Genomic DNA, 17708 nt, shown 5'->3' on the forward strand with positions numbered 1-17708 from the left:
TTAATTACGATTAAAAACGGTAATTGCCTGACACCCCTAATATATATACGTATCAGTGCTTCAGTGTTATGAACATAAAAGGGGGCACGAGGAGCTCGCCGAAATGGTATTGTTCAAGTTATCATACTCAGTAAGTGTGAGACGTCAGGTTTGAATAATGAGCCGTTTGTGGCGCTAAATCACCGTTAACGGAGGCACAGAAGAAGTAGCTTTGTCTTTGCATTTGTACTGCGAGAGCAAGACTTTCCGCTTACCCACGCAAGCCAGGCGTCGCCCGCAATGTCAAACAGGAGCAAAGGACGTTTTGAGTGTGAAAAATTCCACCCGTGATGCTCTGAATTTGGACCATCTGAATGAAGTGAATTCATTTATTTTGTGGGTTTTCTAACAAATGTTGTTGTTTTTTAAGCGAAATAAGCCAGTGCTATTTTCAATAAAATGAGTTAAATGGTAGCGGTGTAAACCTTTTTTAATGTGGTTCAAGGAAAAATGTGATTTGTTTTTCCAAGTATTCTGAGATATGATTATTTCTATGAATCTTTTATTCTTATTCTTATTATTATTATTATTGGACCTTGACCCTGATATACAGTATGTTGTTGTATCTGCGTATGCGTGTGGATTCGTGGCTCATTTTATTCAAACTAAAGCTTGTCTTTATTGAGATAAATGAAGGTCTTGATTGCAGTCATTCAGTAATGAGGGCGGCATGGTTCAGGTGGTAGAGTGATTATCTCCCAACCCAAATGTTTTTTTCTTTAGTCCCGAGTTTAAATAACGTACTTGAGCAAGATACTGAGCCGCCAGTCACCGCTGATGCTGCGTCATTAGTAGGTCATCGGAAGGTGAATGAGGAGGTGGCGTTAAAGCACTCTGAGTGCCTCGAAGGGAGGAAAGCGCAAAACAAGTGAAAGTCATTAAGCATTTAATCTTGAGGCGTTCGAGTGAATGTCCTTCATTCATCTTACTTGAACCCTCAGTAAATTGACTTCATTCATCTTAGTTCAAATCGAAGTCAACTTATTTAAAAAGGATCTGTTGACGTAATGTTATTCAGTACGTTCATGTTCATTTCTTTTGGGAAAAGGGATTTTTTTTCCCCCTCTTTTTTAGGAAAGTAGAAGTAGTTAGAATGTATGGTGTACTTCACAAAATCTGCGCTGATCTCAAATCCAAAACTCCGACGTCCCTCCTCCACACTTACTCATTGAAAAAAACAACTTCACGTCCCATGGCACACGAAGGGGCTGATTTTTTTTTTCGGCGCTAAATTGACCTCATTAGGGACGCGGATGAGCTGGTGATGATCCCAGCTGACTTGGAGCGAGAGGCGGGGGGGAGGGACACACCTTAGACTTCAGCCATTTGCAGACGGTATCAGTCAAAAGTGGAAATTGTTCTACTGTCTCGGGTGAAATGATGATATTTTTTTGCCGTGGCAAATGATAGCCCATTTTCTTTCATTGCTGCAATTTCAATGCAGAAAAGATATAAAGACCCAATTGCTCGCTAATTACAGTCCATCTTTTTACTTGAGTCGTTAGTAATTTGCAGGGGGGGGGGGGGGGGAGTCCAAACAAAAACTCGCATTCCGCCCTGCTCCTTCCTATTTCCACAATCATCATCATTTATTAACCTTTGCAATGAAGAATAAATGTGCACTATGAGATGGATTGTGCTGCTGTGCCAAAGTAGCAAAGGTGAAATTATACCATCATTTAAGTTGTGCATATAAAAGGAGGACCTCATACAAGGTCCAACTCACTGTAATTTGTATTACCCAATGCTTTTTACCAGGGTGCTGGCTTACTCATAAGTCTCTTTTATACGGCAGCTAATTGGCCTTTGGCTGTATTTATTGGAAAATCTTTGTCTGCTCTGGTTTCCCCTCTGTAGTGAGCTGAAATCATTCTTTATGCGTGTTCTTTTATTGAACCACGTATTTACTGCATATCCTTCACCTGTCTGAAAGTCTTTGGTTTCATGAAAATCTGCTGTTGAATTTATTTACAATCGGTAATACTACTGAATTCAGAAAATGTTGCGTTCTCGAAATTCCCCATCTCCATGCATCTTAAGGAAATGCTCCTTTTCTTTTTTGCTTGATATGTCGTTGTGCTGCACTAGAATTGCTCAACTTGACATTGCAAATCATGCAGTTAGGATGCCGACTCCCATCACTCAACTCAACTCTATATTTAAAGAGCCCTTCAAAACAACTACCGCTGTTTTCTTAATATGGAACCCAGGGCCAGCAGATACAATGAGAACAGCAGAGGCCCCAGAATTGAACCCTGTGGAACACCAGACGTTCAGTTGTCATGCAAATTCATACAACAATGCACATATTCGCCCGAACACTTTTTTAAATTTATAGTTAGTATGAAGGTGAAGGGATTACAATAAACAAGATAGATAAATTAGTGCGCTACTCGGGGCACTTTTAGCACTCAAAAGAACATCTCCACGCTGCAAAAAACAAACAAAAAACTTTTATTGGAATAACTTGATCGTGACTTTTTCCTTCTACTCTCTAATGTGGCTACAACTTAACAGTGTATTAGACCCCGTGGAACCACACTGCCCCGAAGTGGCCAAATCGGGTACAACATGAACAGCGCTCCCGAAAAAGGCACACAATAAAATAATTAAAATAATTAAAATAAAATCCATTTTGGGATTTCAAATTGATTCTGAATCGTACTAAATGAGAATCACGATTCTTATTAGAATTAATTTTTGGGCACACCCCTACTGTTCATTATGGAAGCACAGCTAATTATTAGTTCAGATTAGTAATACATTTTCAAAAGTTACACTTTTTTTTGTTTATTGTTTTTTTTTTTTGCATTTACACACCTTGCTCAAAAGAAAAATGTTTTTGCTTGTAGTTCACTGTGAAGTTCAACAATGATTATTGTTGTAATAGTACAGAATCTGTTTTTGTTTAACTGTTATTTAGGCAGCACAATGAAACTTTTTTTTCCATATGATTGCATTTTCCCCCCATTTTTCCTGCACTTTGGGTTTTATTGTTTTCTTGTCATTATGGAATTTAATAAGTCATTTTGTAGTACTATAGAATTGTAAAACATTTTTAATTGCCTGTCAGTTTTTTTGGGATCATGATGGTTAGGCGCAGGGTTAGAATCTCAGCTCCAGACATCCTTTATGAACTTTGCATCTCCTTCCCGTGCTTGCGTGGCTTTTGTTCGAAAACATGCATTTTGGCTTCACTTAAGACTTAAAATTGTTTGTTTTTTGTTGGCTGTTTACTTCGATGTGCCCTACGATTGGGTGTGTATCCAGCATTTTGCCAATGGGTCATTAATTGACATTGATTAAAAATAGTAATGATTAAAAAAAAAATTAAGAAAAATATATGTATATAATGTGTTATTTGTTTTATTTTATTTTATTTTTTCATTTTTGCAGGGCAAGATTAGTGTTTTTTTCTCAAATTCTTTGTTTATTTCCTTAATCTGAAATATTTTTTGCTGTTGCCGAATTCTTGTTTACAATTCAATGTATTAAAAATTCCATTGAAGTTGGGACCGCCGCTGATTGAACCTCTTTGAATTGAGCATCTCTTGTGCTGTAATTGTAATCACGCACGTTTATTGGCACGGTCGGAAATTGCTTTTGAACTGCCAATATATTTATGTTGCTGATATTTGTATTGAATTATTGTTGTTGTTCCTCCCAATTGCAGTTTTATTGGCGGAGGAATTAGCATTTAAACTACAGCTGAATTGTGTTGATTTGTAAAGAGGCGTTATTCTTTCCTACTTGTTTGCTTTGTTATAATGCAGTTTTCTCAAATAGGTGTTTATAGGGTGAAAGCAGACATTCTTTTGAATAAAATCATAGCAATTTGATTGATTTGTAATTCTGATCTTCTGTACAGAAAACACATCACCCATGATAAACTTTCTTTTAATCCATTTGTGAGTCTCACTCTTTGATGTTTGTAGCAACAACTTCCACAGTTGAAGCCAAAATAATAAAAGTCCACTCTCAAAACATTAACCATAAATTTGACTCAGTTTTAGCATGATTTTTGCATTTGGTTTAGGCACAGAAAATTACCGTTTTAAGCTCCCAATTATGTTGCGGCCGTGCCAGGTCATCATGGAGGTTTGCTGGGGAAAGCTTTCATACGGCACTTTATTAACCGGCCTCCTCATCTCCACTTCACACAACACGGGGGCACTCGGGAGACGAGAGCATAAAAACGGGAAACGCAGCCACCCTGGCTGTTATCCAAGGTTGCAACCTTTCAGCCCGCATCACATATTAAAAAAATAAAAAATCACAAAAGAAATTCAAGGTATCAACTGGAGGGGATTATTGTATATTTACTGGAGGGGATTATTGTATATTTACATTTTCTATAAAGTTCCATAGACATATATATATATATATATATATATATATATATATGAGTAGTGATTGGTATCGCATCCATTTAGCTCAGTCACTCCCAGCCATTTTCACTGAAGCAACCCCCTTCGCTCCCGGCTGTTTTACTGGACTTTGACAGATTTTGCAAGGCCCACAGAGTATTGTGTTCTGTTGCTCTAAAAGCATGAAAGCTACCAAAAGTTCTACCAACTTCTTTCATCAGGAGAAAAAGTATATTTCTTTCTATCTGTTTCCGTTTTGCAGCAATTAGCATTAGAATATAGCTGTATACGTTTCATCATTATTCACAAATCTGTTTAAAAAAGTGGAGAAAATAACCTTTTTGTAAGATGTCCCTGGTTGATCTCTTATACTCTGCTGCCACCTGCTTTAAAGGGACAGCAAGGTGAAAAATCAACTTTTGGGAGCTTTTAGCCATGTTAAAATGTTAATTCCTCACCAAAAACATGACCAACATTGTGTTTTCCTCCATTTGCCCCTCTATAAGTAATTCTTGGCCATTCTGCTCTCCAAGCACCAGCCCCTCCCAACCTGAGAAAACGAGCTGTTGGCACTTTTTGACGTCATTACGAGTGGATCCAAGCAGCAAATGAGTTAACGGACACCTGGAGAACATTTTTCAAGTTTTATCATTTTGGCGAATCAATATAATGGCTAATGTATGGTGTTCCACAAGGTTCAATTCTGGGGCCTCTGCTGTTTTCTTTTTTATCTGCTGCCCCTGGGTTCCATCTTAAGAAAACAGCGGCGGTTCTTTTAAAGTGCTCTATAAATATACTGTAGAGTTGGCTAGAGTTGGGAGCCAGCGTCCAAACTGCAAGATTTGCAACGCCAAGTTGAGCACTTCTTGTCCAGCACAACTAGCTAGCTATCTTGCAAAACAAAAGGAAGACAGCATGAAGATGGGGAATACAAAGAGCACAAGACTTTCTGAATTCAAGTTGAAGAGAGCCAGATTTAGATGAAAATACTTCTTTCCCTATTCCTATGTCTTGAATTTGAAGAAAAGAAGAAAATAAAAAAAAATCACATTTCGTTTTTTCAGTAAAGAAGGTTTTAGTGAAAACGCATGATGTGCTTTGGAGTACCTCCAACAAGGTAAACAACCAGCGTTCTAAGCAGCTGTCATTCTTTTAGGGATTACATCGACATGGATCATCATTGAGGATGACGCTTTCCAGCATGTGACTTGAATAGACAACAGAGTGCATTGTGAAACTGTACTCTTGTTGTGCCGTCACAGCAGGAAATGACTCGGTGCAAGCGTGAAGCGTTTCCAATCAGCCTTCTAATCAATATGACAATCAGGAAGGCAACAAAAGTAAACTGCAAAAGCGGGGATTGGAAGGATTTCATTGGCCATTGCGCTTGATTACAATCCCACCAAAAATAAACGCACGAGAGGCAATCCGAATGTGACAGAAAGCGTTTGAAGCTTTGCCAAAAAACGAACCCTATAATGTCATTTTCCGTCAACGCGGATTGCGCCTTGCGGCAGTTGTTAGCAAGTGGATTCAAGTTGATACGTTGTTGTGTATTCATGTGGGCTTCGTGCCTAATCCTGTTTGCGATATTGCGGGGGAAAAAAAAAAAAAAGAGTTCAATCGTTAAATATCCATTGTCAGTGTGTTTGCCAAGTGGCTATTACGCTCTCAGACTGCTTCCTCGCGCCTCCTTCTACATACAAACAAAGAATCAGCGAGCCCTCCCGTACCGTACTTGATTCAATGTTTACAAGAAAAGAAGGCACGGGGGAGATTGCACGCAACGGAATTGTTTGGCGGTTACAATGCCGGCATGCGTATTTGTAAACTGGCAGAGAAGCAGGCAATTTACACCAGCTGTGAACCAGACGCCGACCCGTTCCATTGTCTCTCCCGTCAAAGCAATTATGTCACCTCTGAATGACAATTTTAGATGTGGGCGGAGCCTCAGCATCTGCTTCGACCGAAGCGGGCTCTGAATACTCCCGGGAAGGACGTGATTGACGGAGAAAATCGCGCCGTGGCGTGACACGTAATTGCTTCGTAGGTCGCATGGGTGAACGCAACAGTGCCGCGTGGGACGGCTCTCAAACAGTCGTTTCGAATAAACAGGAACACGTGAAATGTTCCAGTCTGGCGTGTCGGAGTTTTATAGTGATAGTGAGTAATGAAGTGGCGTGTTGCTAAGAGTGACAGAAACTGCATTTAATCCTTGACACGATCAAAAAAAAAAAAAAGATACCAATAATAATTTGATGGATGATTCTTATTTAATTAAATAAAAAGTTTCTGGTGGGCAACGGCGCTTTCAAAGAAGCCGCTTGCCTAATCAGGAGCTTACAAACAGAATTAGGTAATTGCTGATTCAGACGCAGAACAGTGAGCTGACACTGCACTCAAATCCAGTCGCAATTTCATAATTTAGATTGATCGGTCTCTTTGTGTCTGTCTTTTGTTTACTGCATCTTGCCCAAAATGGCGGCGCGTTATGGCAAAAGCCTAATTGGGTGTCTTTTTGCCAGCCATCCCCGGAATGCGTTGCAAACCTCAGTCCTCCAGTATGCTTGAAAGTGTGTGGCGGTTTTCCAGATTCAAAAAAAGGAAACTGGAAAGCACAGCAAATCGGTCCTAATGAGACAAACAACAATAATGTAGGAGTCCGTCTTGGAGGTACTTCCCAGCATGCAGCTGTTTGTAAGGCAAGGCAACAGGGTAACTTTTTTTGTTTTGGATGAACATATGGCTCTTAACTTTATGGACATAAGCAGAACATATGTGTGGGCGCACTGCAAAAACGAAACAAATCTTTTAAATTCATAAATAAATAAGTCTTAAATTAAATTCACATTTCAATATAATAAACACGTTGTTACTCAGCAGGAAATCAGAGTCTTGCTCCACCCCTCACTAAGATTTGAAATCGGCGCTCGGGGGGGGGGGGGGGTGGTTGGGGGGGGGGGGGTTTTGGCTGTGATTCAGCAACTCGCTAAGAAGGCGTTTAAGGAGGCGTGTCCAAAAAATGACCAGGACATGTAGACAGCATTTGTTGACACCAGTTTATACAGTTTATCAGCAAAAAAAAGTTGATTTAGTGTTGAGTTATCCTTTAAAGGGACATACAGTGATCCCTAGCGCCATCTAGTGGTGAACTAATCATTTATTTATTTCAAAAAGTAGCCTATAAAAAAATACCCCAAAAATCACATAAACATATTTTTTTTATATAATCGTAGGTCTAGTAATCACTAATTATATGACATGGCTGTAGTATCACCTTACTAGAGCTGCCATGTTTTGCCGCCATCTTCCTGCACCGGATGCCCAAAGGACAACTTCGCGAACGTATAGTAGTTAGCCCGGGTGGTATTGCATCGAGCGTCGAACCCAATGGGTCGACCACAGCTTACCTTCCACAACTGGGGCCTGCCTAGCTGTATTTTTACTAGCTCCTCCTGCTAGCTGCTCTTGTTAGCCACGCCAGCCTATGCCTCAGACTAATGCTGCATTCGAGGATGGTCGGAAGTCTGAAACCAGGAAGTGTATACGAGAACGGCCCCTTGAACTCAGAAATTCCACTTGCGAAGTTGAGAAAAAAAAGAAGGAACCTGACTTCACCGACGGACTACAAGTGGCGTCACTCTACAATGGCGACCCCTTTTGCAAACACAGACACAATATACTCGATTATAAAACTAGATAACTTTATTCATTCATAAATATTCCCTGCTACCCGCTCTTGTTAGCTGCTCCGGCTAATTATGGCTTGCTCGGTTTTTTGGCGTCGCTCACCGGGCTTCGCAGTCGCCGTCACTCGCCGAGATGGTCGTTTTCTCACTCAAAATAAGAATTGGTGGTACTCTTGCAAAATGTGGTCTCTCTCTGAGCCACCGTAGTCTGCGTGCTCCTGTGTGCTACTAATGCTATTCTTTGACCACGAGATGGCGTTAGGGATCACTGAATATCCATTTCAAATGTAAAGTTAATGTTTCAGCCGGCAGTGTCAGTACAGCGAACCTCATTACTTGCAGTTGATGGGGAAATCCAACGTAAAATTGACGGCCATTAAATTAGATTTTTTTGGGGGGAGATTCCACCAATAAGATTTTTTCTTTAAATGGTATTGTATTGGTATGGTATTTAGTCATTTAAAGATCTTATCATCTCAATCTACAGAGGAATTACAGCATGAAAGATTAAAAAAAAAATTAAAAACGCAATCAGGCCAGCAGTTTCACACATCCACAAGCAGAGCAGCTAAATAAATAAGAATTGACAGCACAGGGCATCTGCAGGCTTCATCCACAAACTGGTCCCCCGGAGCATATCGTTCTTGCTTCACTTACTCACTAAGTCTTTCTTCTCTTGTTTCTCTGCAGAAATTATACCATCTCTCAGTGCATTGAGGCAGCCTCCTCTGGCATTTTCTCTTATTAAATAGGCGGATTACGTGGCTGGAAAAATGCAGTTGCACATCCTCACACACACACTGAACGCAAAACGTGGACATTGCCTCATTATGTAGGCATATTTACATATAGTGTGTGAGAGGAGGGATAATGTGATTATTCACCCTTTCCTGCATTTGCAGTCACTGAGAAGTTGAAAAAAATTGACTGCTTGGCCGCAACATGCCCACTTGTGTTTCTGGACTAATTTACAAAGTTATAATTTATAACATTTTAGTTGCGTAATTTAACACGAGTGCCATATAATATTAGGAATAAATCTTAGAAATAGAACACCAATAATAAACATATTGTTTTAAATAATATATATGTCGATCAAAATTGAGCTTTGAACCTCATGTATCGGATGTTCAGCACAACAGTAGCTAACATGTTGACCATTTGAATTTATAAGCCATACAATCGCTCCACTGACGTTTAATAATAAATAGAAATGAGTTTACAGTGGGGAAAATACGTTTTTGATGCACCGTAAATGTGGCAATGTTCAGTCGTCCATTTTGCAAAGAATGGAAAATGTGAGGGACGGGATCTAAAAACAAATGACAAATGGAAAATGTCACTATTATTTTTGAAATAATTCGTTTGATTGCTTGGTATTTGATCATCTTCCAACACAATTTTGGCTCCCGTTTCTGCTCCGACTACTGTGACCAGATTTTCAAAATAAAAAAATCAGGACGCTACAATTTAACTGAAAATGAATTCTCACCACGGATTACTTATACCAAACTTAATCGCTAGTCAGTCCAGTGACAAGTAGTTGAGTTATAACGTTAGCTAATGCTAAATGCTATCTTGGTTGACAGTTCAATAGCGCTAAACAAGCCGATGCACTCACCCTTATCCAACTTTTTTTGCTCGGTCCTCCTGCCAGCTGAGAGCGCCACTGCCACCTACTATAGTGGATGTGCAATTACACTTTATTTTAGTACGGCAAAAAAAAAAAACATTAAAATATTTCCTGAGGTCCCAGGGTTCTGAGCCAAATATTAGGGGTGTGCCCAAAAAAACGATTCTCATAAGAATCGCGATTCTCATTTAGTACAATTCAGAATTGATTTTAAATGTCCCAAAATCGATTTTATTTAAATTATTTCATACTGTCTTGCCTTTGTCTGTGTGTGCCTTTATTTGGAGCGCTGTTTATGTTGTACCCGATTTGGCCACATAGGGGCAGTGTGGTTCCACGCGGTCTGATACACTGTTAAGTTGTAGCCACATTAGAGAGTAGAAGGAAAAAGTCACGATCAAGTTATTCCAATAAAAGTTGTGTTTTTGCAGTGTGGAGCCGTTCTTGTGAGTGATAAAAGTGCCGCGAGTAGCGCGCTAATTAGCATTAGCGAGTAAGACTGGAGTAGATCATTACAATTCCTTGCACATCTATAGATTGAAGCAAAAGTCATTGTCAATCAAATCATTTTGAATAAAAAATCATTCTTAATAGAAAATCGATTCCGAATCGAATCGCAGACCCAAAAATCGGAATCGAATCGAATTGTGAGACATTCAAAGATTCCCGCCCCTACCAAATATTATAATACTTATTTCATAAAATAACGGTGTGTGCCTATGATGAAAATGACTGTTGTCTCCATTGTTTGTTAGTGGAAAAACGTTGAAAATCGACAGCGTTCCAAAATGCTGATTCCCCTGCTGAGGTTGTCCTTCAAGTGACTCATGTCCCGCGGATGGAGATACTCGCGAAACTTGCGTGGCGCCTCTCGAGAGTTGTATTGTGCTGACTTTATTGTGTAGCTTGAAATGAGTGTTTTCTATTGATGACTATTCACTCAGCAGGCGGTTGAAAAACATCTCTGTAATTGTGAAATTGCAGTTAATGTCCTTGCTCATCTGCTTTGCTTTTGTTGGCCTTGCTGTGTTAGATACGTTTTTATTAGTTTCAGCCTTTATATCAACACTGTTTGGCCTTGACCTGTGGAGATGTTAACTTTTTTTCTCGTGTGTTTGCGCAGAGTATTAGAAGGTTTTTGCACGTTCGCCTCAGGCTTTTGCGGTATCCTCAGCAACCGTAGCAGGTGTCTGTTGTTGATCCTTGAGGCGTCGTAACGGTTTTATGATGTGAAAACGACAACAATATGTGGTGTTTATGAAGGATTGCGGATTGCTTTTGTTGTCGCTTTGAAATAACTACCAGTATCACCCTTCGTAATTCTGAAAGGTGTTGTTGTTTGTTTTATCAAATGACTTTGTTGTCACTTTAATAAGCAAAGCAATTACTTGAAGAAGAATTTAAAACAGGTCAACAAACTTGCGTGTTCCTTGACTGACATCGTCCAGAGAAGAGAACATATATTGATATTTCATCTGTGTAGAGAGCTTCTGTGCATTTGACGGGTTATCATTTGTCGGCAAATCGCGCAACTCAATTCATATTATGAATCGCCACAAAATCAGTGGCCGAGACTTGTGAAATCTTGTGGGAGAACCCGCACGCTGTGCAGTTCAGGCCAGCCCGTGTCGCTCGTTGCCCAGAGGGAACGGCCATTTCTCATGCAACTAGGATTGCTCGATTATGGGAAAAAAATATATAATAATAATCCCTATTATTTTGGCAATAATTTAAATCGCAATTATTCAAATGATTATTATTTTTGGGGTACAAAACAAGACAATGTTTAAGCATTTAAAAATATTAAGACTAATTTAAAAAAATAGAAACACTATAATTATGTAAGTTCCTTTTGGACCAAACTGAATTTCTAATAATATATGTTAATATATATTTATATATTTATTTATTTATTTATGTTGGCAAAAACTTGAAGTTAGAGTGCAGCATGTGCACAGTGCTGTAAAACAATAATTTTTTTGGGTACAAAACAAGAAAATGTTTAAACGTAGAAAACAAATAAAAAATATTAAGACAAAAAAAAAATCTTTGAAACACTATAATTATGCAAGTTCCTTTTGGATGATGCAAAATTTATTAAATTAGTTATTTAAAAATAATAAAGTGCAAATGTATACATTTAAACAACTCAATTTTTTTTTATTAATAATCTTTTTTTTATGATTATGCTGATTTTGTGGAGTGCAATCATTGAAATTGTGGCCTTGGCTCTATATCTAAATCGTTTCATGACACTTTTGCAAAATGCTGTGTGAGTAAAACTTTTTTTGTGGTATTTGAGAGTTTTGAAATGTTGATCGGGGATGTCCAAGCCATCTGAAAGGCTTTTTCATAGAGGAATTGTTGGCAAGGTGGACCACAGCCTGGCTTGTCATCTCCAAAGTGATGGAATTGTATTTGTTAGTGGAATCGTCAAATAAAGATTTCACTAAATCGAATAACTTTTGGGAAGCCGAGAACCAAACGAAGCCATGCTTTGTTTGATTTTTGTGGTAATTGCATAGTGTGGCATGACTCCTTCTTGTGACTGCCAGGTAGCCATAAAGGAGTAGGGAATTACATTCACATAAATATGTCACCTCCTTCACAAAGCATGCATAACATGGTTGGCCTATTTATAAACAATTTGTCAACATTTTATTATTACGTATGCAGTTCTACGCTTCAGGCATGTTACTATAGACAAGCAGCATCTGCAGTCATCATTTGTAGGAAAGAAGCAACGTGAAGAGCTATTGAGTCAAGAAGCAAGCAGGCTTCTTTGTCTTCCTGTCTAAACATCTCCCGCAATCTCGCTGCCTCCTTTTGGATATTTTTACACGAGGGGAAACCGTTTGTTTGGGTCCCGCGCTGAAGTCACGGCAAGGGGGAGGGGGGAGTAGTGGTGCAATCGTGGGTGTTCAATAGACAGGAAGTTGACACCTCAGTCAGAGTTTTGCTCCCTGGGTGTGTGGTTTGCTTCAGGCAACAACAAAAAAACATTTAGTGAATCATCTCAAGCACTCTTCAAGAAAATTGCTACTTTTTTTTGTAACAGCCGCAACAAACTTGGCTTATTATAGCTTCTACCCGTCCGTATACTGTATAACAATTGAGATTTTATTGAGCCAGCATTCAGTGGCAGAGAATGTTGCGTAGGAAGAAATCACTTTGGAAAATAGTATTGCCTATTTTACAGAATCATTTCTGCAGTATAAGTAAGTTTAAGTAAATACTTATGTATTTGAAAAAAGACAAAAACAGATATATCTCTTTGAGCTTGAAAAAAGTCAATATAACCAGCAGGTGTGTCAGGCGATTAAATGTTTTTAAGCGTATCTTATCGCATGACTTCAATAGGTAACTCACGATTAATAGCAACATTTATAACTATATTTGTTCTAAATTACATTTTATTGTACAGTAAAATATTTTAAGTTTTCATGCTCTTAACATAAAAGTGAAAACAAATTAACTAATAGAAATACGGCTGCATCTTTGAGTCATTTATACAGTAATTTAATAATAATTCATAACATTTAATTAAAATTAAAAAAGATACACTGTACTGTAAAAAAACAAGTGTGATAATCTTTCTGCCACTAGATGGCATAATTGCATTTGTAAGAAGTTGGTGACAGATCAGTGCATTTTTCTTTTCATATTAAGAGCTATCCAATCTTTAACATGAAGTCACTTGTGAAATTCTGCACATTTTTAGAATTGTAAAATACAACTTGACCCCACAAACATATGCATTGTTATTCATGTTTTTACTGCTAAATTTTGACGTGAGCGTGTCTGCTGCGTTGTGACTGGAATTCCCCCAGTACAGGCTTTCAAAGTAAGAGGCGGTCATTAATCGCGCATTAAAATAGTTAGTGGCGTTCAAAGAACTTTAAAGGAACTCAATTACTAGTTTTTAGTCTAAAAAAAAAATTGTGTTAAGTAAAATTTCCTTGTTCTGTTGACATATAATTTTGCTTATTTGAAGTAATACTTTTCTTATTTCACTATATTTTTTCTTAAATTTTCTACTGTCTCTTTCAAGTGCTGGTGATGAAAGCAAAAGGTTATTTTTGGCTTCTTTGTTATCGTGACAAACCACAAAGCCTATATTTATCTGGGATTGTTGGAACATTGAGTCTTTTTTTTCTGAGAGATTCTGAAAACAGTTTAAAATCTCAATTGACTCATAATAAGACTCATTTTAGCATCTCAAATGCTTTTTTCTCAAATCTAACCTACGTCTTCTCCATATCCGTTCCCAGGGCCTGTTTCTGGCCTGCATCACTCACAGCTAATGGATGTCTTTACCCACTATGCCTACAACGACAGTTTCTATGACAATGGGACATGGGGCTTCAACGAGACCGACCAAGAGCAGAAGCACGAGTACAACTACTACGCCATGCTGCTCACGCTGCTCATCTTCGTCATCGTCTTCGGCAACGTGCTGGTGTGCATTGCCGTGTCAAGAGAGAAAGCCCTGCAGACCACCACCAACTACCTGATCGTCAGCCTGGCGGTCGCTGACCTTCTGGTGGCCACGCTGGTCATGCCCTGGGTCGTCTACTTGGAGGTATTCGTACATAAAACACAGATGACCTGCAGTGGTATCTTCATTCATGAGCTTGTTCTAAGGCGAAGGTTAAAATATTTTCTATTTAAAACGTTTTTTGTTTTTTTTATTATAGTACAAATGCTCAATAAAGAAGAATATTACTGCATTTTATAGAACAAAACATAGCCATGACATAATACAAGAGAATGTCAATAGAATTACTATATGGTGGCACAAGCAGAGTCTCAACAACAATTGTAGTGTTGTATAAGTGTCTTGAAGGGGCGGGGCCGAATAAGTGACGTCAGGAATTTGGCCTGTTAGTCTCTTCATGTGAATGGCTCTTCATGCGCCCACTGCATCCCCTCGCAAGTGTTCTCATTTCTTATTTGTGTTTTTGACTGTTTCGGCTTATACTTAATCAGCAGCTGTGGCTCCCCCTTTTTTTTTTCCACTTCACTTGAGGAGCAGTGTTGTGTCTGGAGGGGAGGAGAGAAACGACCAATATATTCATAATGAAAATTTAAAAAAAATCTTGAGTCAATTGGCGCCACTTTTGTGCTCATCTTCCAGCATTCAAGCACAAGATAACTCAAATTCATTTTTAAGTTAGTTAAAATTGTGGGGGGGAGAAAAAAAAAAGAAGAAATTGAAACAATGGCAGAATCTCAAGCGATCTTGAAAGCTAAGAAATAAGAATGTGTTGAGGCAGGTTTTAAAAATGAATCATGAGTGATTGCCTAATGTTCAGCATGTGGTCATTCCATCAATTAAACATCCATTGTTTCTAAAACCGCAACTATCAATGCTAACTGTCAGCTAGCATGTCGGTGGTGTTTAGTATTTTAATTAGCATTAAGCTAATTGGACTTTCCTAAGGCAAAACTACGTTGTCGTTTTCAATACACAAAGTTTGCCGAGCTGAAAAAGAAGCCGTCGAACAAACGAAAAAAGTGTGATCGGGTGACCAGATTTTCAAAATGAAAAACCAGGACGCTACAGTAAAGCTGATAATCAAGTACACATAGCAGTTGAGTAAAGGTGATGATCTATATTGTAGTGATAACGTGAAAATGTCACGCCAGTCACAGTTCACATGATTATGAAGAATTCAAATTTGGGAATCCATCATCATTTCATAGTGTGAAATGATGGGGACCTTTTGCTTTCGGCAGCTGTGACTCGTCAGCCATGGTTGTTCAGTGCAACTCAAACTGGAGAGCAGCGACGGACGGGTTGAGCGTAAAATCTCAAGTTAAAAAAAGAAATCAAAAGCAACCAAAAATATGATTTTTTTTAAAATATATTTTTCTCTGGTCGCGGTGGGGGGGAGTAATGGGGGGTATTTTTTGACCATCAAGCTTGAAGTCACGCTGTGTAATAAAGAGAGGCAATCAAAGAGTGCAGGGTCACTAAGCCTCCACTGTACTCGCAGTAAATCATGAGGATTAGCACTCTGATCCGATTACAGCGTTTAAATCTATACGACGTTATGGCGGCGACTGTGCAAGTTGTCTTGCAGTAGCACAATTTTAGGACAGATTATTACAACGAGTTAAACCACAGACCAAAAATAAGGGAATGGTGAAATGGCCTCAGTGGATGTTATTGACATCGACAAAAATAATCATTCCATGAAACAAAATTGTTAACTAAATGTTAAAATGCTGTGATCAAGTGGGAGTTTTAATCGGATAACGAGAATAGCGTGTTTTTTTTCACTTTAATAGTAATGTAATACACACACTCATCTTCGTTTTCCTTTCTCTATGATTTCAACTGACATCCAAAATTGCTCCCGCCGCCTCTGTTGTCTGCTCCCAAGCCTCCATTACTACGTTTCAAATTCCTCATCGTGACACCTTTGCATATTAAGCCAGGATGCTGACACGATTTCAATCGCGAGAAGCTTGTGAAAGCATATTCGCCGGCTGGAGATTGCGTGTGCGGAAACCAAAACAGCTGCGGCCCCCAACTGCACTTTGGTTCGGCTGTCACGGTCAAAAAGACACAAAACCAGCAGTTTGACGACACTGCGAAGTATTGTCTTGAGAATGGGATTCGACTCGTGTTTGTGTTCTAAATTAAAGCCGGTCAGTCCACAGAGTTTGAGATGAAGACGTGTTAGCAAGTCCGTCAAGGCAGACGTCAAGTTTTAAAGGTTGAAAAATGCAAAAGAGGAGCAAAGTGGAGAGGTTGGGAGTGCGGGAAGGCCACTCGATTATGATGTCTAACCTTTTGTGCAATCAATGTCTCGGACAGCAGAAACGCGCCATTTTCGGACGACAAGGCCTCAGGGACAAAAGATTAATTGACCTCCTGGCGCATACATCTGATACCCTTTTAAGCGCTGTGCGAGGAAGCAGGTGGGCTTGTCAGGCCGGCGCTGATAATGTTACGTTCATAATGGGGTGCTTGGAGGAACCGTAAGCTTATAAATGCACGCGCTTTGATTGAAAGCCGCAGGCGGGCTCCAAGCGCAGGTAAACACACTTGGAAACCGGAAAGGTAACCAACCGCTCAAGATATTGCCGTTGCTTTTTGCGGTAGCAGCAGTTTTATGTGTCTTCATTATTGGTAGGAAACATTTGAATGATAAACTGTAAACGTTGGTAGCAACCCGAACACGTGGACAATGTCTGTCATATTTGGCCTTGTACGTATTTTCTCGCCAACTGAAAACACGTTTCTGTGAAGCTTGGGTGTATTGGCTGTTTCTTTATTGATGATGTAACTCATGATGGTCGCAGCGTAATGAATTCTAAAGTCGACAAAACCAGTTTGTCTTGCAATTTGCAGGAAAAAAGCATCCAAACTAATTGGGAGAAGCTTTTACATACAACAAGATAATGAGTTATTCATCTGGAGGAAAAAGTGGAAGGTTTTAGACTGGCCAAGACAATCACCTGACCTGAACCCAAAAGAGCATGCATTTTACCTCCTCAAGAACTGAAAGAGGCTGGACTAAAGGCCTGGAAAATCATTTCAAATGAAGAATGAAACCGTTTGAAGTCAGTAGGTCGCAAGCTGGGTGCAGTTATTGCAAATACGGGTTTCGCCACCAAATATTCAATGTTATTCACATGAAGTTCATTTAATAATGTCCGTTCTTTACCAGTGATTTGTCACCTCTACTGTATATTTGAATCTCTTTGGATGTATTTCTTTAACAGATTTGGTCTCAAAAACGTATAAACACGTTCTATTAAAAATATTGCCATGGTCCCAAAAATGTATTTATACGTTTATTATTTATTATGCTAGAGCAGGAATGGCAAGATCCAGTCCCCGAGGGCCAGAGTCCTGCAGGTCTTGGATATTTCCCGTCTTCAACACAGGTGACTCATGATCAGCTCATCAGCAAGCTCTGCATAAGCCTGATAACGGTCCTTTTAATTGGAATCAGCTGCAGTTGG

The 17708-nt window shown here is 39.2% G+C and overlaps 1 protein-coding gene across 2 annotated transcripts in view; it reads left to right on the forward strand.

Moving 5' to 3' along the window:
- drd2a (dopamine receptor D2a) overlaps positions 1-17708 on the forward strand; it is a 53010-nt gene that overhangs the window by 21628 nt on the left and 13674 nt on the right. Inside the window, exon 2 of one of the 2 annotated variants that reach the window (XM_086081076.1) lies at positions 14000-14310. In XM_086081076.1, coding sequence (XP_085937202.1) covers positions 14000-14310 — 311 coding nt within the window. The remainder of the gene's footprint in view (positions 1-13999; positions 14311-17708) is intronic. The other variant, XM_086081077.1, reaches the window with a different exon arrangement.

Source organism: Leptonotus elevatus, chromosome 7 (genome assembly GCF_054856555.1).
Source record: "Leptonotus elevatus isolate MCC_2025b chromosome 7, RoL_Lele_1.0, whole genome shotgun sequence".
Lineage (NCBI taxonomy): Eukaryota > Metazoa > Chordata > Actinopteri > Syngnathiformes > Syngnathidae > Leptonotus > Leptonotus elevatus.